This window comes from Coregonus lavaretus (assembly GCF_964263955.1).
Source record: "Coregonus lavaretus genome assembly, chromosome: 27".
NCBI classification, from domain to species: Eukaryota; Metazoa; Chordata; class Actinopteri; order Salmoniformes; family Salmonidae; genus Coregonus; species Coregonus lavaretus.
In genome coordinates, this window is record NC_140014.1 from 6,639,493 (window position 1) to 6,660,844 (window position 21,352).

General features: G+C 42.0%; 2 protein-coding genes across 2 annotated transcripts in view; one reads left to right on the forward strand and one right to left on the reverse strand.

Moving 5' to 3' along the window:
- Window positions 1-21,352, forward strand: part of LOC311103132 (transcriptional repressor protein YY1-like) — a 964,063-nt gene that overhangs the window by 278,137 nt on the left and 664,574 nt on the right. The gene's annotated exons all lie outside the window — the stretch shown is intronic.
- Window positions 1-21,352, reverse strand: part of LOC311103120 (MAM domain-containing glycosylphosphatidylinositol anchor protein 2-like) — a gene marked incomplete at its 3' end in the record, with an annotated part of 221,901 nt that overhangs the window by 140,587 nt on the left and 59,962 nt on the right. Inside the window, exon 2 of the mRNA XM_084144660.1 lies at window positions 8,901-9,040. Coding sequence (XP_084000786.1) covers window positions 8,901-9,040 — 140 coding nt within the window. The remainder of the gene's footprint in view (window positions 1-8,900; window positions 9,041-21,352) is intronic.

The following is a 21,352-nucleotide window of genomic DNA, read 5'->3' on the forward strand; positions in this document are numbered from 1 at the left end:
GTAGATGTCCTAACCGGCTTGCCAAAACTATAGTTTGTGGAGAAATTTGTGGAGTGGTTGAAAAACAAGTTTTAATGACTCCAACCTAAGTCTATGTAAACTTCCGACTTCAACTGTATATGACCGTTCTGAATTATAACAATGCACGGCTTCCGGCCACGTCGATAATTTTCGTGACGTTGTCAGCCAACCCGTCTATAGAAACCCCTGTTTTCAATACCTTTCAATACCTCACCTCGCAAGGATAATGGCAATGAGCCTTTTTCTAAAATGTTTCATGAGTTGTAAAACACATCGGGAGGGATCTTAGACCATTCCTCCATACAGAATCCTTCCATATCCTTGATATCCTTCGTCTGCGCTTATGGACTGCCCGCTTCAATTCAAACCACAGGTTTTCAATGGGTTTGCGGACAAGTTTTAGCATCCTGGCAGAGGCAGAGGTACCCTGTACCAGGATATTTTAGCCAAAAACCTGGCTGCTTCTGCCAGGAGGCTGAAACTTGGCCACAAGTGGATAACCCCAAGCACACATCAAAATCCACAAAGAAATTGTTCATTGGTCACAAAATCAACATTCTCCAGACTTGAAACCCATTGAAAGCCTGTGGTTCTCCAACTCATTAAAAACATGAGGAGTGGCTGTAGTTCCGGATTTTCTGGAACCCGACTTGCTGGCCTACCTCTTTTTAACCTGCTGTTCAGTGCTCAGTCACTCCGTGACTGTGCAGCCGCTTGTACACAAAACTGTTCGAACAAACGTAGTTATTTGTCTATTGTAACAGTAGGCTTTTGCAAACATAAGCACAACACAAACAGGTTGCTAGCAATTTCATGTTCGTTTTTCAGGAGTGGAGTTACATGCAGTTATTTAGGCAAGCTATACTGAACAAAAATATAAAACGCAACATATTTACATTTTACATTTTAGTCATTTAGCAGACGCTCTTATCCAGAGCGACTTACAGGAGCAATTAGGGTTAAGTGCCTTGCTCAAGGGCACATTTACGTCATTTAGCAGACGCTCTTATCCAGAGCGACTCCCCAATTGGTGCGTTCACCCTATAGCCAGTGGGATAACCACTTTACAATTTTGGGGGGGGGGGGGGGGGGGGGGGTAGAAGGATTACTTTATCCTATCCCAGGTATTCCTTAAAGAGGTGGGGTTTCAAATGCCTCCGGAAGGTGGTGAGTGACTCCGCTGTCCTGGCATCGTGAGGGAGCTTGTTCCACCATTGGGGTGCCAGAGCAGCGAACAGTTTTGACTGGGCTGAGCGGGAACTATGCTTCCGCAGAGGAAGGGGAGCCAGCAGGCCAGAGGTGGATGAACGCAATGCCCTCGTTTGGGTGTAGGGACTGATCAGAGCCCGAAGGTACAGAGGTGCCGTTCCCCTCACTGCTCCATAGGCAAGCACCATGGTCTTGTAGCGGATGCGAGCTTCAACTGGAAGCCAGTGGAGTGTGCGGAGGAGGGGGGTGACGTGAGAGAACTTGGGAAGGTTGAACACCAGACGGGCTGCGGCATTCTGGATGAGTTGTAGGGGTTTAATGGCACAGGCAGGGAGGCCAGCCAACAGCGAGTTGCAGTAGTCCAGACGGGAGATGACAAGTGCCTGGATTAGGACCTGTGCCGCTTCCTGTGTAAGGCAGGGTCGTACTCTCCGAATGTTGTAGAGCATGAACCTGCAGGAGCGGGTCACCTACTTGATGTTGGCGGAGAACGACAGGGTGTTGTCCAGGGTCACGCCTAGGCTCTTCGCACTCTGGGAGGAGGACACAGCGGAGTTGTCAACCGTGATGGCGAGATCATGGAACGGGCAGTCCTTCCCTGGGAGGAAGAGCAGCTCCGTCTTGCCAGGGTTCAGCTTGAGGTGGTGATCCGTCATCCATACTGATATGTCTGCCAGACATGCAGAGATGCGATTCGCCACCTGGTTATCAGAAGGGGGAAAGGAGAAGATTAGTTGTGTATCGTCAGCGTAGCAATGATAGGAGAGGCCATGTGAGGATATGACAGAGCCAAGTGACTTGGTGTATAGGGAGAAAAGGAGAGGGCCTAGAACTGAGCCCTGGGGGACACCAGTGGTGAGAGCACGTGGTGCGGAGACAGCTTCTCGCCACGCCACTTGGTAGGAGCGACCGGTCAGGTAGGACGCAATCCAGGAGTGAGCCGCGCCGGAGATGCCCAGCTCGGAGAGGGTGGAGAGGAGGATCTGATGGTTCACAGTATCAAAGGCAGCAGACAGGTCTAGAAGGACAAGAGCAGAGGAGAGAGAGTTAGCTTTAGCAGTGCGGAGAGCCTCCGTGACACAGAGAAGAGCAGTCTCAGTTGAATGACCAGTCCTGAAACCTGACTGGTTTGGATCAAGGTCATTCTGAGAGAGATAGCAAGAGAGTTGGCTAAAGACGGCACGCTCAATAGTTTTGGAAAGAAAAGAAAGAAGGGATACTGGTCTGTAGTTGTTGACATCAGTGGGATCGAGTGTTGGTTTCTTGAGAAGGGGAGCAACTCTCGCTCTCTTGAAGACGGAAGGGACATGGCCAGCGGTCAAGGATGAGTTGATCAGCGAGGTAAAGTGTTGGTCCCATGTTTCATGAGCTGAAATGAAATATCTCCGAAATTTCCATACGGGCAAAAAGCTTATTCCTATAAAATGTTGTGCACAAATCTGTTGACATCCTTGTTAGTGAGCATTTCTCCTTTGCCAAGATAATCCATCCACCCGACAAGTGTGGCATATCAAGAAGCTGATTAAACAGCATGATCATTACACAGGTGCCCCTTGTGCTGTGGACAATAAAAGGCCACTAAAATGTACAGTTTTGTCACACAACACATTGCCACAGATGTCTCAAGTTTTGAGGGAGCGTGCAATTGGCATGCTGACTGCAGGAATGTCCACCAGTGCGGTTGCCAGAGAATTGAATGTTAATTCCTCTACCATAAGTCGCATCCAACGTCGTAACAAGAAATGTGTGGAGTGGTTGAAAAACAAGTTTTAATGACTCCAACCTAAGTGTATGTAAACTTCCGACTTCAACTGTACGTAGCCTACACAGCATATCAAACAAGCAACCCACTGGGCAAAAACTTGTTGAATTAACGTAGTTTCCATGTCATTTCAACAAAAAAATTATATGTGATGAGGTTGGTCCCATGTCGCTCAGTTGGTAGAGCATGGCGTTTGCAATGTCAGGGCGGTGGGTTTGATTCCCATGGGGGACCAGTATGGGGAAAAAAGTATAAAAATTTATACACTCACTACTGTAAGTCGCTCTGGATAAGAGTGTCTGCTAAATGACTAAAATGTCAAATGTAAATGTTCATTTGCAAAAAGTCATCAACGGAAGGGAATTTTGTCTTTTTTTCACCCAACTTTGAACCTAAATCCAATGACATGGTGAAATGTTTTGTTGATTTCACGTTGAATTCACGTTAGTTGACAACTCAACCAAATGTAAATTAGAACTAGACGTGGAACTTCCCAGTAACACAGACAGGCAGTCAATAGCGAAGTAATGTAATTTTTTCAGCATCATTGCAAACATTGGCTAAACAGGAAGCAGACTTCTGGCTATACAACAGCATAACTATAAAGATTACATCATCACACAAAATAATAATTGTTTTTGCCCAAATGCAATGTGCTACGGCAATATTCGTTACAACAGACAGAGAAGGTTGTAGCCTTCATATATATTTTTGGAATGTTCGTTCAAATCTCAACTGTTCAGAAATATGAGGTAGAGAGAGAGAGGCTACATCATCATATCGATCAAATTGGTTGAGGGTTCAGAAGCGGGTGAGTAAAGTCTTGTTAAATAAGACTGCTAAATAGCTTATCAAATGGCAATCCGGACTACCTGCATTGATACTTTTTTGCACTAACTCTCCTGCATTGACTCTATGCACACACACTGGACTCTACCCACACACTCACACATACTTACACTGACATCCCAACACACACATACATACTACATATGCCCACACACACATAGCACGCGCAGACATACAGTGGGGAAAAAAAGTATTTAGTCAGCCACCAATTGTGCAAGTTCTCCCACTTAAAAAGATGAGAGAGGCCTGTCATTTTCATCATAGGTACACGTCAACTATGACAGACAAAATGAGAAAAAAAATTCCAGAAAATCACATTGTAGGATTTTTAATGAATTTATTTGCAAATTATGGTGGAAAATAAGTATTTGGTCAATAACAAAAGTTTCCCACAGTTGATTTCTTCAAACCAAGCTGCTTACCTATTGCAGATTCAGTCTTCCCAGCCTGGTGCAGGTCTACAATTCTGTTTCTGGTGTCCTTTGACAGCTCTTTGGTCTTGGCCATAGTGGAGTTTGGAGTGTGACTGTTTGAGGTTGTGGACAGGTGTATTTTATACTGATAACAAGTTCAAACAGGTGCCATTAATACAGGTAACGAGTGGAGGACAGAGGAGCCTCTTAAAGAAGAAGTTACAGGTCTGTGAGAGCCAGAAATCTTGCTTGTTTGTAGGTGACCAAATACTTATTTTCCACCATAATTTGCAAATAAATTCATTAAAAATCCTACAATGTGATTTTCTGGAAAATGTTTTCTCATTTTGTCTGTCATAGTTGACGTGTACCTATAATGAAAATTACAGGCCTCTCTCATCTTTTTAAGTGGGAGAACTTGCACAATTGGTGGCTGACTAAATACTTTTTTCCCCCACTGTACATACTGACTGCACATACACACATTCACACTCACCAAATACGCTGCTGCTACTGTCTATTATCTATCCTGTTGCCTAGTCACTTTACCCCTACCTACCTATATGTACATACAGTGAGGGAAAAAAGTATTTGATCCCCTGCTGATTTTGTACGTTTGCCCACTGACAAAGACATGATCAGTCTATAATTTTAATGGTAGGTTTATTTGAACAGTGAGAGACAGAATAACAACAAAAAAATCCAGAAAAATGCATGTAAAAAATTTTATGAATTGATTTGCATTTTAATTAGGGAAATAAGTATTTGACCCCTCTGCAAAACATGACTTAGTACTTGGTGGCAAAACCTTTGTTGGCAATCACAGAGGTCAGACGTTTCTTGTAGTTGGCCACCAGGTTTGCACACATCCTCTTTGCAGATCTTCTCCAAGTCATTAAGTTTTTGAGGCTGACGTTTGGCAACTCGAACCTTCAGCTCCCTCCACAGATTTTCTATGGGATTAAGGTTTCAGGTCTGGAGACTGGCTAGGCCACTCCAGGACCTTAATGTGCTTCTTCTTGAGCCACTCCTTTGTTGCCTTGGCCGTGTGTTTTGGGTTATTGTCATGCTGGAATACCCATCCACGACCCATTTTCAATGCCCTGGCTGAGGGAAGATTTGACGGTACATGGCCCCGTCCATCATCCCTTTGATGCGGTGAATTTGTCCTGCCCCCTTAGCAGAAAAACACCCCCAAAGCATAATGTTTCCACCTCTATGTTTGACGGTGGGGATGGTGTTCTTGGGGTCATAGGCAGCATTCCTCCTCCTCCAAACACGGCGAGTTAAGTTGTTGCCAAAGAGCTCCATTTTGGTCTCATCTGACCACAACACTTTCACCCAGTTCTCCTCTGAATCATTCAGATGTTCATTGACAAACTTCAGATGGGCCTGTATATGTGCTTTCTTGAGCAGGGGGACCTTGCGGGCGCTGCAGGATTTCAGTCCTTCACGGCGTAGTGTGTTACCAATTGTTTTCTTGGTGACTATGGTCCCAGCTGCCTTGAGATCATTGACAAGATCCTCCCGTGTAGTTCTGGGCTGATTCCTCACTGTTCTCATGATCATTGCAACTCCACGAGGTAAGATCTTGCATGGAGCCCCAGGCCGAGGGAGATTGACAGTTATTTTGTGTTTCTTCCATTTGCGAATAATCGCACCAACTGTTGTCAACTTCTCACCAAGCTGCTTGGCGATGGTCTTGTAGCCCATTCCAGCCTTGTGTAGGTCTACAATCTTGTCCCTGACATCCTTGGAGAGCTCTTTGGTCTTGGCCATGGTGGAGAGTTTGGAATCTGATTGATTGATTGCTTCTGTGGACAGGTGTCTTTTATACAGGTAACAAACTGAGATTAGGAGCACTCCCTTTAAGAGTGTGCTCCTAATCTCAGCTCGTTACCTGTATGAAAGACACCTGGGAGCCAGAAATCTTTCTGATTGAGAGGGGGTCAAATACTTATTTCCCTCATTAAAATGCAAATCAATTTATAACATTTTTGACATGGGTTTTTCTGGATTGTTTTGTTGTTATTTTGTCTCTCACTGTTCAAATAAACCTACCATTAAAATTATATACTGATCATTTCTTTGTCAGTGGGCAAACGTACAAAATCAGCAGGGGATCAAATACTTTTTTCCCTCACTGTAGCTACCTCAATTACCTTGAACCCATGCATATTGACTTGTACTGGTACTCCCTGTATATACAGTAGCAATGCTACTTTTACTCATTATTGCTATTTGTAATTCACTGTGTATTTATTCCTCATGTCACTATTTCTAGTTTGTATTTAATTGTTTTTCTATATTTTAACTCTGCATTGTTGGAAAATGACCTGTAAGTAAGCATTTCACTGTTAGTCTACACCTGTTGTTCACAATGCATGTGACAAATACAAATTTGATTTGAAAGAGAGAAACGTGAATGTGTGTGTAAAATAACACATGCGCAGAATGTGATTCGGATCATTAGATTTGAGAAAGACGTTTCCAGAGGGGCGGGACGGAAGTGAAAACTCTGAAAAGGGCTCTGTGCCATTATCCTCGCAAGGTAAGCTATTGATAGGTGTTGAAAAATACTGAGCATACATTGTAGCTCAGTACTTGAATTCTTTATTTTATACAGTTATTTTTGGTCATCTTTATCAAGGGTGTCAATAATTTAGGACGCCACTGTATATGCTTGCTGGTGACCTTCGACTAAACGTGTCGATGGATGGGTTGCCTGTGGAACAAGTTAAAAAGACCAAACTACTTGGCATCACTTTGAACGCAACTCTATCCTGGTCTGAACATATAGATAACATTGTAATTAAAATGGGTAAGGGCATTGCTATAACAAGAAAATGTTCTGAGTATGTAACATCCAGCACTCTGAATCAGTTGATCCAAGCTTTGGTTCTATCACACCTAGAGTACTGTCCAGTCATATGGTCATCTGCAGCAACAACAAAAATACCTTAAAAAGCTCCAACTCGCTCAAAACAGGGATGCCAGATTAGCTCTTCATTGCTCTATCGGTATGAATGTCAACAGAATGCACCACCATCTCTCATGGCTTCCTGTTGAACACAAATGAGTATCCATATTTTTCTAGAAACCACTGTATTTGTCAGACCAATTTGTGTATATTAGCAATGAACATAACCACCAAAACAGACAGGCTAGTTTAGGACATCTGATACCTCCCAGAACAAAGACACATCTCCTCAAATCTACAGTAATATACAAAGCCATCACTGAATGGAATTACTACACTGTTGGAGCTAGAAACACAAGTATTTCACTGCACCTGCGATAACATCTGCAAATCTGTGTATGCAACAAAACTTTGATGTGATTTGTTTTACCAAATCACATTTCTCAGGCAAAAAATAAATCCTCCTTCAAGAAAACATTAAAAGGACATCTAATGTGATCGACCATATGACAGGACAGATACTAATCCCACTGAATGTTAAATGCATTACCTGTCAGGTATTTTAATTGTCTGTAATGTCTACTTGTTAAATGTTTGTAATGTAAATGTAATTGTTTGTAATCAAATCAAATGCTATTTGTCACATGTGCCGAATACAACAGGTGTAGACCTTACCGTGAAATGCTTACTTACGAGCCCTTAACCAACAATGCAGTTAAAGAAAAAGAGTTAAGGAAATATTTACTAAATAAACTAAAATAAAAATATTTAATAAAAAGTAACACAATTAGTTACAAACAATGCGAAAAAACACACAAAATAGCTCAGTTGGTTAGGAGCCTGTAAAAAGGCAGCCATCCCCTCCGGCGCCACTGGTGTCTGTCTTTTAAGTTCTGTATTGGACCCCAGCAAGATTAGCTGATGTTATGGCATCAGCGAATGGGTATCCTAATAAAAATGTGCATTAAAATCCCACAATAAAACATTGCATCCCCCAGTAATCCATCCCCAAACTCCACCATCCACTGTGTCAAATCCATGTATGCCTTTCCCATTCACTCACTGAAATATGTTGAGTAATAAAAGATTACTATCACACGGATTCATTAAGACTCTCCCCCCCACGTCTTTTCCAGTTCTCTCTTGCTTTTAGTGTAAATGTTTGATTCCCTGAGGGGCTTGCACTGCAGTACAGCACATCTGATGATTTCCCCAATGGGGAGCTCCTCTTCACTAGGTGTGATTGCACTCATTTGCACATATAAAGACCTCGACAGAACAGCGCGCCGCCGCCGCTGCCTGCAGAATCCTCGAGTCTGAGAGTGCTTGACTGAGCCCCGCTGCTCCGGCAAAGGAAAGGTGGGTACAGAAAGGCAGTTAAGTGGAAGTCAAAAAAGTGGAGGCTTTACAGGAGCCGTAGAAATAGAAATGCTAGACCACGGCAACTTGATTGGTACAGTCGTGGGTACACACAATATGGCCGCCGTTCCACCCATCACGGAACGTTGACTTAAATTAGTGCATATTCTAGTCATTCTAATTCTATGCTCAGACCACAGCAATTTGACTGGTACACTCGTGGGTACACTCAATATGGCCACCGTTCCACCCATCACAGAACGTTGACTTGAATGGTAATGTCCGTTCTAGTCTTTCTAATTTGATGGCACAGACAACGCAGTACATAAGTAAACTGGGTCTGGGGATAGTGCAGTGATGAGCTCACCTGAGGTCGAGGGTGGCCTGAGACCAGACAGGCTAGCTCCAGGGTCTCTCCCTCCCGGATGGTGTAGACGCGCTCGGTGTAGCGCTCCTCCTCAATGTTGCATGCATGGCCAGAGTGGATTATTCGGACTGTAGGAGATGCTGTGGAGGAAGAAAAGATCAAAGAACGTAACTTCAGGCGTTGTTCAATAGGGGTGTAACGGTACCGGGTTCAGTTCGCTCTGTGAACCCAAATGAACACACACAAAAAAAAATATATATATATATATACAAAATAAAAACTGTAGGCCTATAGGCTATGTCTATGCTGTGTTGTATGCCTATTGAGTAAATCTGAGCTGAAAAAACAACTAGTTCAGGGCTCTCCAACTCTGTTCCTGGAGAGCTACCCTCCTGTAGGTTTTCACTCCAACCCCAGTTGTAACTAACCTGATTCATCTTATCAACCAGCTAATTATTAGAATTAGGTGTGCTAGATTAGCGTTGGAGTGAAAACCTACAGGACGGTAGCTCTCCAGGAACAGGGTTGGAGAGTCCTGAGCTAGAGCCTATGTGCACGTTGTAATCAAAATTCTAATCTTAATTGCCGCATTTCAAACTGTCCTTTTGTGAGGCACAGCCGGGAACTAGTTCTGTACCATGGCGAGTGGTGGGGTCGATAAACCAGGAGGATTCTCCATCATCGTTTAAATCTCCAGTTTGGGAACATTTTGACTTCCCAGTAGATTACAATGGCGATGGAGAGTATGTTGCCACTGCTCAACTAGTATAGCCTCCACTGTAAACGCTAAGGCATTTTTACCTCAAATACTTTGAGGAAGTTGAAGGTAATATCACATATAAATTATAATTTGTTTAATCAGAGGTTAGTCAAGTAACTTTACATTAATAAAAAAATACAACTAACTTAAATGTTTTGATTCTTAAATATTGATGGTGTTTTTTCAGTAAGTGATGGAAACACGGTTCAACTGATGACTGCAGTCAGCCGGCCCACCACAAGGAGTCACTAGAAGGTGATGAGCCAAGTAAAGCCCCCCGGCCAAACCCTCCCCTAACCCAGACAACTCTGGGCCAATTGTGCGCCACCCTATGGGACTCCCGGTCACGGCCGGTTGTAACACAGCCTGGAATCGAACCAGGGTCTATAGTGACGCCTCAAGCACTGCGATGCAGTGCCTTAGACCGCTACGCCACTTGGGAGCCCAGATTTTATGTTTTTAATCACAAATAAACAAGTGCAACTAACGTTTAAAAAAAATTGTCAATGTAACATAATATTGAATATTATGGCAAAGGTACTTAAAATGTATAATTTAAAGCTTAATATCTTTTGTTATTTTCACTTAGTTTTTTAATGTCAATTTAATGTTTTTTTTTTTTCAATTGTATTACATTTTTGCATTTTATTGACTCCATTGAAACACCATCATGACCAGATCATTCTTGAGACCATAAAATACACAATACAAGTGGTAGCTACAGTGCCAGTGCATTTTCAATTTCATATACTGTCTCTTGCATCGTCATCATCAATAGTTCGTCATAAGAGTTCATCATCATCATCATCATCAAGATTGAATGGCACCTGGTTATCTACAGTACATGATTCCAATAATTCCTGTGTACATCATAGACCATCATCAACAGCAAAACACCCCATTATCACAATACATGTCATCATCATAGCACAACAGAGCCCAGTAAGCATTTGCTTATTGCAAATATATTCTTAGTAGCTCTTGGCATCCTAAACCGCCTCCCAGTGGGGACCATCTCAAACGAATAGTGGATGAGAGGGGTCATTAGCAAGTCAGTGCTTTCCTCTGACTGCTCACTGAGCTAGCAACCTTTGAGGTTTACCAACTATCTTGCTGCCCATATTTACTACGCTGGACAGTTTTGTCCTGTTCTTGTAACTCAGGTTGCCGTACCATGTGGTTATATTGAAGCAAAGAACACTTTCAATCAGGCTTTTGTAGACCATTTCAAGAATGTGATGGCTGACACCAAAGTTGTTTAGCTTCCTGAGCAGGTAAAAACGCTGCTTGGCCCTCTTAAAAATGTAGTCAGTGTTCACATACAAATTCTGAGAGTTATCTAAAAAGAAGACCAAGTATTTAACACTATCTTCTAAATCAACAAATTGCTGCAAATTATCATCTCCTTTGTTTTAGCAACATTAATATTTCCAGGGCACTTTCCTTGCACCAGTTCTGGAGAGACATGACATGATATTTGGCTCTGATGACTGATCAATATGGCTAGTCAAGTTAGCCTCTTGCCAACTGTCTGTACATATGGAAAGTCAACCTATTGGCTGAACTGTATCAATAGCCTAGCTAGTTGGCAAGGTTAGCTGTGAAGGTATGACGCTTCCTGATACATGTGCTGCATTTGGCCTGTGTTTCCTGTTGGAGTGAAAAGCTACACTATATATACAAAAGTATGTGGACTCCCCTTCAAATTAGTGGATTCGGCTATTTCAGCCACACCCGTTGCTAACAGGTGTGTAAAATTGAGCACACAGCCATGCAATCTCCATAGACAAACATTGGCAGTAGAATGGCCGTACTGACTTTCAACGTGGCACCGTCATAGGACGCCACCTTTCCAACAGGTCAGTTCGTAACATTTCTGCCCTGCTAGAGCTGCCTCGGTGAACAGTAAGTGCTGTTATTGTGAAGTGGAAACGTCTAGGAGCAACAATAGCTCAGCCGCGAAGTGGTAGGCCACACAAGCTCAAACAATGGGACCGCTGAGTGCTGAAGTGCGTAGTGCATAAAAATCGTCTGTCCTCGGTTGCAACACTCAATACTGAGTTCCAAACTGCTTCTGGAAGCAACATCAGCACAATAACTGTTAGTCGGGAGCTTCAAGAAATGGGTTTCCATGGCCCAAGCAGCCGCACACAAGCATAAGATCATCATGCGCAATGCCAAGCGTCGGCTGGAGTGGTGTAAAGATCGCCGCCATTAGACTGGAGCAGTGGAAACGCGTTCTCTCGAGTGATGAATCACGCTTTACCATCTGGCAGTCCAACGAACAAATCTGGATTTAGCGGATGCCAGGAGAATGCTACCTGCCCCAATGCATAGTGCCAACTGTAAAGTTTGGTGGAGGAGGAATAATGGTCTGGGGCTGTTTTTTATGGTTTGGGCTAGGCCCCTTAGTTCCAGTGAAGGGAAATCTTAACGCTACAGCATACAATGACATTCTAGATGATTCTGTGCTTCCAACTTTGTGGCAACAGTTTGGGGAAGGCCCTTTCTTGTTTCAGCATGAGAATGCCCCCATGCACAAGGTGAGGTCCATACAGAAATGGTTTGTTGAGATCGGTGTGGAAGAACTTCACTGGTCTGCACAGAGTCCTGGCCTCAACCCCATCTAACACCTTTGGGAGGAATCGGAACACCGACTGCAAGCCAGGCCTAATCGCCCAACATCAGTGCCCAACCTCACTAATGCTCTTGTGGCTGAATGGAAGCAAGTCCCCGCAGCAATGTTCCAACATCTAGTGGAAAGCCTTCCCAGAAGAGACGAGGCTGTTATAGCAGTAAAGGGGGGACCAACTCCATATTAATGGTCATGATTTTGAAATGAGATGTTCGACTAGCAGGTGTTCACATACTTTTGGTCATGTAGTGTATGTTTCTCCCCTGCAGGGTTGTGTAAGTCTATACATCTAGTGGTGCTGCTGCGGTATAATGCTGTGCTGTTGATTGGAGGGCATTGAGGGAGGCCATGCAGGTCCTCCTGGGAGTAAAGGTGCTCTTCTGCTCTTCTGGGAATATAGTGAGTAACTGCACTGCTCTGGTGAATGTTGGTTGAGGCACATGAGATGGGTGGTATCAGCATGGTGATTGCATGGGAGAGACAGCAGAAACAGGGACACACTAGACAGTTTTTAACAGCAGGGCTTGCAGGTCCAGCTAAAATTAACGTTAAATGGGGTCGATGGCACTATTGTTTTAACGAGACCACACACCAGCTGACAAATCATCTCTGGAGGCAACAAGATGAGAAGGCAGCCACATTAATTTAATTTTAGGGGAAATGCAATTGCTTGAATAATGAGGAAGATGATCAGCCCCCGATCAGCCCTGTGTAGTGGAAAGGGGGCTAATAAACCTATTCAGTCAGCCTCCTCTCACCCAAATCTCCTCTCCTACCCTCCCCCCTTCTGTCCTCCTCTCTGCTCCTCTCAGTCAGTGTGTCTCAGCTGGCTGTGCTACAGATGCGAAGCCATGGCAGGGCCAGGCCAGGCAGAGGCCCTGCCAGATTGAACACTGGCCCACTCAATCAGGATGGCTTAAGATATATATTTTAAATAAAAAAATGAAATCAATTAATTTGATTTGCTGTTTGTATTCTCTCCTGACTAATCAGAAATCCAACTGGTTATATCGCAATCATATGGTACTACAGGACATAGCACTACGTGGATATAGGGAATGAAGAGGACCTTAATAAAAATCCAAATATGATTTTGTTTAAATAAAAAATGTCTAGAGCAGCTGCCCAAAAATGCTAGACTCATCATCCTGGACCGACAGCTGACTGAGCTGCATACCCGGTTCCAGGAGAATAAATATGGACTAATGAGAGCAGCAACAGCCTGTCTGCCAGTCTATGACTTTTGCACTGAAATAATCACTGGAGGCCCAATGTGATCACTATCATATCTCTGAGGATGTAGAATTAACAGTGTTTATTCCGCAATTGCATCACAAAGTGGGGGGAGGTCTTGAATTCCCATCCCTTATTGAAGTTTTGGACAGCTGCAGCCCTGACATTTTTCCTAACATCAATAGACTACTAAGGGCCATGATCATCTTTCCTATGACTTCATGTACTGTTGAGAGACTATGCTCCTCTACAGGCCGCATCAAAACATTGATCAGATCTTGCATGCTGACTGCAAGTTTCAACAATTTAGCCCTGTTGTCCTTTGAAAAGGAACTCAGTGACTCTTTGGACTATGATTAAATACTTTCCATCGTCAACATTAAGCCTAGGCGTCTACGCCTTGTGCTGTAAAACATGAAACACAAGAAAGGTAAGCCTGAATACTGTTTATTTATGATTTAGCCTAATGTTTTCATGCCTGCTTTAGTAGGCCAGGCCTATATGTGTTTGATTCAAAGTGAGCTACTGTATTCATACCCACTGTGATATTAGGCTATGATGATGATTTCATGTTTTCTTGCCTGCCTTGTAGGCCAGGTTTATATGTTTGCTGATTCAAGTGAGCTACTGTATTCATACCCACTGTGGTATTATTTATAATGATTTCATGCCTGAATGCCTATAGAGTAGCATTTGCTTATTCAAAGTGAGCTATTCATTGCATACCTGCCGTACAGTTCAAGATATACGCCTAGTGTTTGTATTGTATTGTGTGTGGCTGTTTTCATATGGCAAAAAGTGTGCACTTTTGGGCTTAATGAAAATACTTTCCGGCCTTTCTATTCTTCCTTGCTTCTTTGTGCAATAAGATGTTTGCGCATATTCCAACCCAGTGCCGAGCTGGTGTCTGGCCGATGTGCTGACCATGGTCCTGAATCCACCTGTTGTGCCTGTACTGTAGATCACTCCTTTGAGTGGGAGTGGTCGGTCTGATCTGATAATATGTTGATTATTTCATGAAGTTGGACTGTAAGGACTGAACACTTCATCCATTATCCGTATTTTGTGACAGTATAATTTTTCCCATTTTATCACTGCACTTTGCTGCTGTAGAATCTTTCTCTTTCTCTCTCTCACTCTGAATATGTAGGTGATACACATGTTGTGTATTTCAAATCAGCCTGTTTTGTCAGCGGTGTTGTTGTAAGGGCTTTCGTAGTTGCGCACTTGCGCTGCCTACTTGACAATAATAACGGGCATGTTTGTCAAGGGAAATTTGTTGAGTTTTTTGGTCACATTTATCCTGTGTTATTTGTTGATGCAATGTGATTGCACACATTTTCACTTAAATATGATGGCCAGTGGTGTAGTGGAGGTTATACGCAGGTATACGCCATATACCCACTTTTTTTTCAGTGGGCATTGTGTATACTCACTTCTTAATCCCTACTGATGGATATCAACGTAGTGTAGTGGAGGTACAGTATATGCCATTTCAATGTATGTAGTACAATAGCGAAATCATGCACAAAGTAGCTTACACAAACACAAATCACGTGAAATATTTGGCAATATGGGTTTGAAAAGTGTGAGTGTGAAACCATAGCATACTGTTGGCCTATATTATTCAGCATCACGTGGGCAGGTAATGCGGCTTGGCCGGCGCTGGCTGAGCCTGCGAAAGTAGGGTCAAATATTTCAGCACCGGACAGCTCCGCACTCCACTCTGTTCTCTGACTTCGAATATTCTCATTCACAACTAGAATTGTGCATTTATTCCCATGTCTCATGAGTTCTACAGTTTAGACCCTTTATTTTGCTTCTCGATAGAAGAGCTTTAGGGACAGGCTATGGATGAAATTGCCTAGGCCCACAGAAATCATGTGGCAAAGACTACAGTCAAGAAAATTATACAAGAATAGTAATATTAGGGTATAAATATGTGAAAACCATGGTGTATGGAATTGAATGTAGCCTAGGCCTTTTTTTGTAACCCATAAATCTCCTCTAGCAAAACGCACAATACAGAGATGAATCAGCAGCGACTAGAATCCAAGCCTTCAGCTGCTGTGAAGTGTAGGAACTCCTCGAGTATCCCGTTCTCATAAAACGCACCACCACAGAAATCTGTTCCATTTCTTACATCCGAGATTATCTGGTCCCTTAGCCTAACATATCAGCCATAAGGGCTAGGCCTATTATTTAATTCTGGATATCACGGTGGATGTATTTCACATTGCCATGATTTTAGGTCATTCAGAGTAGCCTAAATCTGTTTCTCATATAATTTTTCACACAGGGCGCCTTTCATTCGCCAGGCAGGCCATTAAGGGATATACCCACTTCTCCATGCACCACGACTACACCACTGATGTCTGGGAATTTTGTATGTATTTTTGCTGGAAAATGTTGACCCAGTCAATTTCTGCCTACGCCTCTGCTGTGCTGTCAGTGTCACTCCTGTCCTGTTTCTCCGGTGATATTTCTTGGCATCTGACCTGGATGGTACCCTTCGAGTACACTCAATCATTAATGTGTATGGTTTATTTGATCTAAACTAAGTAATGGAGGAACTGGCCATGATGCGACCCCTCTGTCCGTTTCATGTAGGCCTTTAAATTGTATACAAAGTGTCCGCAGATAAGTTACCTTAGTTAACTTTTTGAGTGCTGCAAGTAATGGCATGAAAAAACAATAACTACAAGAGTGATAAATACATGTAAAAAATAAATGTGTATGTACCATTGAGCTATAAAACAACCCTTTAATGTATGTATGTAGGCCTACCCTTTAATTTGAGAGAAGGCGGGCATTTAGGCCAATGACGGTTGTTGTTTGATCCTACCGCTCCTTTCTCCTTTGTGCTGCATCTGTGCTACTACGACACACCTACTCATTCAAGGGTTTTTCTTAATTTTTACATTGTAGAATAATAGTGAAGACATCAAAACTGTGACATAACACATATGGAATCATGTAGTAACCAAAAAAGTGTTTTAAAAAATATTTTATATTTCAGATTCTTCAAATAGACACCCTTAGCATTGATGACAGCTTTGCACACTCTTGGCATTCTCTCAACCAGCTTCATGAGGTAGTCACCTGGAATGCATTTCAATTAACAGTTGTGCCTTAAAAGTTAATTTGTGGAATTTCTTTCCTTCTTAATGCATTTGAGCCAATCAGTTGTGTTGTGACAATGTAGGGGGGCATACAGAAGATAGCCCAATTTGGTAAAAGACCAAGTCCATATTATGGCAAGAACAGCTCAAATAAGCAAAGAGAAACGACATTCCATCATTACTTTAAGACATTGTCAGTCAATACAGAACATTTCAAGAACTTTTAAAGTTTCTTCAAGTGCAGTCGCAAAAACCATCAAGTGCTACAATGAAACTGGCTCTCATGAGGACCGACACAGGAATGGAAGACCCAGAGTTACCTCTGCTGCAGAGGATAAGTTCATTAGAGTTACCAGCCTCAGAAATTGCTGTCCAAATAAATGCTTCACAGAGTTCAAGTCACAGACACATCTCAACATCAACTGTTCAGAGGGGACTGTGTGAATCAGGCCTTCATGGTCAAATTGCTGCAAAGAAACCACTACTAAAAGGACACCAATAATAAGAAGAGACCTGCTTGGGCCAAGAAACATGAGCAATGGACATTAGACCGGTGGAAATTTGTCCTTTGGTCTGGAGTCCAAATTTGAGATTTTTGGTTCAAACCGCTGTGTCTTTGTGAGACGCGGTGTGGGTGAACGGATGATCTCCGCATGTGTAGTTCCCACTGTAAAGCATGGAGGAGGAGGTGTTATGGTGTGGGGGTGCTTTGCTGGTGACACTGTCTGTGATTTATTTAGAATTCAAGGCACACTTCACCAGCATGGCTACCAGCTGTCATCAAGGCAAAGGGTGGCTATTTGAAGAATCTCAAATAGAAAATAGATATTGATTTGTTTAACACTTTTTTGGTTACTACATTATTCCATATGTTTTCATAGTTTTGATGTCTTCACTATCTTTCTACAATGTAAAAAATAGTAAAAATTAAGAAAAGCCCTTGAATGAGTAGGTGTGTCCAAACTTTTGACTGGTACTGTATATCTGTTGCTTTTATATTGTTTTGGTAAAAAGTTAATTTGTATGTGGGACCAATACATTGGATATGCCTAGGCTAAATGTTCAGACATTTGGAGAGGTTGAAAAAACACTTGGATATCCCCTGTTTGTCCCCTGACACCACCAAAATGTTTGAGAGAGGTTGGTGTTGTAGAAATGTAGTTTTTATAGTGAACAATAACTTTTAGGCACATCCAGTGTGCAAAAACAGCGCAATTACCACATTCGGACACTTTGGAGAGGTTGAATGGACACTTGAATGTACCCTGGATACCCCATAACACCACCACAATGTTTGAGTGAGGTTGATTTGGTAGAAATTGTGTTTTTACACATAACAAATAGCATTTAGGGATTGCAAATATGTAATAGCACTAGAATTATCTAATTTACAGACATATGCCACTTTGGAGAGGTTTAGGCACACTTGGAAAAGTCCCGTGACCACACCTGACACCACTTACTAAAACATCTGCCCATTTCTAGTTGTTAGGTCTATCAATCCCATAATTTTTCCTGATATTGTTCACATGTTGTGGAAGCCATCTGATGTGTTTCCAGCTCTGGTCATCAATAATTCACTTATAGCTTGTCAATGAAAGAGGACTTTCAAAATAAGAAAACTGTTATTTTGTGTGTGCTTGGTCTTGTATATTCTGAACTATGTAACTCCTAATTATCTTCTGATAATTTCCTCACAACCTCAACACATGAATAGCAGTTACTTTTGGGTATGTCTATTTAGGTGGAAATCTAAATTTTGCCATTACATTTAAGAGGATTTATACAACTTTGTATCACCTCGCTCTTTCACCTTGAATGCTGCGCTAGCTACAGCTTCACGAATGCAGCAGTTGAGTGTTTCCAGTGCTCATTTCTTTCGTCAAAGCAATCAAAACTAGCTACCTTTTTATATATAATCAATTGTTTTATATGTTAATATATGTCTGTACCTTGAGACTGAACTGCTTGTGAAACATTATACATATTTGCTAGCCATGCAGCCAGCTTCAACAACTAGCTAGCTTAGCATGGCAAGCTAGCTAGCATGATTTTCTAGCTATCATGGGTAGCTAGCATTACTAGCTGCGTTAGCTAACTAGCTTGCCACAAGTTCAAGAGTCAGTGGGCTGAGTACCAGGTAACTACCCACTGGGCAAAAACTGGTTGAATCAACGTTGTTTCCACATCATTTCAACAAAACAATTTGATGTGATGACGTTGAATCAACGTGGAAAACGGATTGGATTTGCAAAAAGTAATCAACATAAGGGAATGTACTTTTTTCACCCAACTTTGAAACTAAATCCAATGTCATGGTGACATTTTTTGTTGATTTCATGTGAATTCACATTAGTTGACAACTCAACCAAATGTAAATAAAAACTAGACGTTGAACTGATGTCTGAGCCCAGTGGGTAGTTAATGTTTGTAATGTTAACATAACATTAAAAGGGGTACTAGCTAGCTAACGTTACCCATATTCTCTCTTACAGAGTTTGCTGCAACGAACCAACATTGCACCAGGTATGTTTTGAGAAATGTAAGCTAAGCTGACTAGCTAGCTAGCTAGCTATTTTTAGATACTGTGATTTGTTTGACCTAAAAAACAATGGTCGTAAATTATTAACGTTGATGGACAATTCCACAGTTTTTGACAAGTGGTTCCTCAATCACTCAGAGTTAGCTAGCTAATTCCTCAAAACAGTTAGCTACAGTATTTGAATCTTCTGCATTTTAAGTGTATTGTTTTTAACAATGCACAAACAAAAATGAACAGTTACCCCTCAAATGTGAACAGCTGCTCTACTGAGACCCTTGATCCCTTTTTGAATAAAGTTGTTTATTCCAACAAGTTATAGAGCTCGCTAGCTTCTAGTCCTAAAAAATGGCAATGAGTTACCTCTGGTTTGTTCAGCCATTCCTATGGGGAAAATAAATGGATAAATAATGATTGTGACATTAAGTAAGCAGAGGAAGTGAGTCTACAACAGACATCCGTTTGGAAAGTCTGTTTAATAATACGATCCTTTAGATATTTTGTCTCAAATTCCCCCCCGTCATAATGGGAAAGGGAAAGGGGGATACCTAGTCAGTTGCACAACTGAATGCATTCAATCATTTAACCCAACCCCTCTGAATCTGAGAGGTGAGGGGGGCTGCCCTAATCGACGTCCACGTCATCGCCCCCGGGGATGCCCACCTGCACAGTAAGTTGAAATGGAATTAACTTCTGGCTTCCCACGGACTGTTTTTGTGCATTCCAATACAATTGAAAGCAACGCTAGTGTATGTAAACACACCCGCGTTGCTAAAAGCACCAATCTTGCAACCATTGAAATGTCTATGTTATTGTAGTACTTCAAATAACTGTCAGACTCTGGATTGGACTTTTAACTTGAAAATGTTCCTGAAATGTTTTCCTTCTTTTGCAGACAAACAATCATTTCACTTCTCCAATTCACAGAGTTGCCCCGACCATGCTATGGAAGTGTAAGCTCTGCTATTTCTCCTGCCATTCAATAGGCAATCTTCTCAAGCATTACCGATTTAAAGCCAGACTTGGTAAGTAAAAAATTAAATATCACATTTTCTTTTTTTGTTTAATATATCTCGAAATGGATAGAGGAAAGCGTAATTTGCCATTTGTGTCAAGTGATAAAAAAAAGTACAGCAGCTTTGTTTACAAATTGCAAGTCAGATTTCTCCAGGTAATTATGCATAGCCTATGTTGATAATTGTTTTGTGTACATTCTCGGCCTATCTGTTCCTCTGATCCCTCCATGACTACAGCAACAAATCAACAATACAAACAGGCCTATCTATAAACAAGACTAATTATAAATGAGAGTTGAGTGATACAGAATAAAAGTGTAATTTAGCTGACAAATGTGTGTGATAAACGGTTCATATTGGCTCCTGGCTATAAGTCTATAGCATAAGTCTATCTGTGTAGTATTAGTATTGTATTTACTACAGTGTTATGTGTGTGTTTCTTATGTTACAGTTATGTGCAGATTACCACTGCATCACAAACCAGCAACTCCGGCAATTCATGTATTCCATGTTGGCCCAACACACGGACAGCTTGCTAGCCATATCCAGAGACACACAAGGAAAGTCTGGGAGAACAGCACAGAGGATATCCTCCATTTTGAAAGCAATCTGTATGCAATGTTATTTCTTACAGAGTGGCTGCGGTTCCGGATTTTCTGGAACCAGATTTGCCGTTGCTAAAGATACGGAGATTTCTGCACAGGAGATTTCTGCAGCTCTGCTAGCCTACCTCCTCATTTCAGACTCCGTGACTACGCTGCCACTTGTACACAAACAGCTTGAACAAACGTAGTTCTCTCTCTGTCTGTTGTAACAATAGGCTATTGCAAAGATAAGTACAACAGGCAGTCTAGCAATTTCATATTCCAATTTAGGCAAGCTGTATGTAGCCTACGCAGCATATCAAACAAGCAAGACACAGACAGGCAGTCAATAGCGGTTTAATGTTATTTTTTCATAATTGCAAACATTGGTTAAACAGGAGGCGGACTGCTGGCTATTTGGCAGCATAAATATAAAGATTAAATCATCACACCAAACGCTAATTGTTTTGCCCCAATGCAATGTGTAGACTGCGTCTTGCTTGTGCTATGGCAATATCCGTTACAACAGACAGAGAAGGTTAGCCTTCATATATATATTTTTG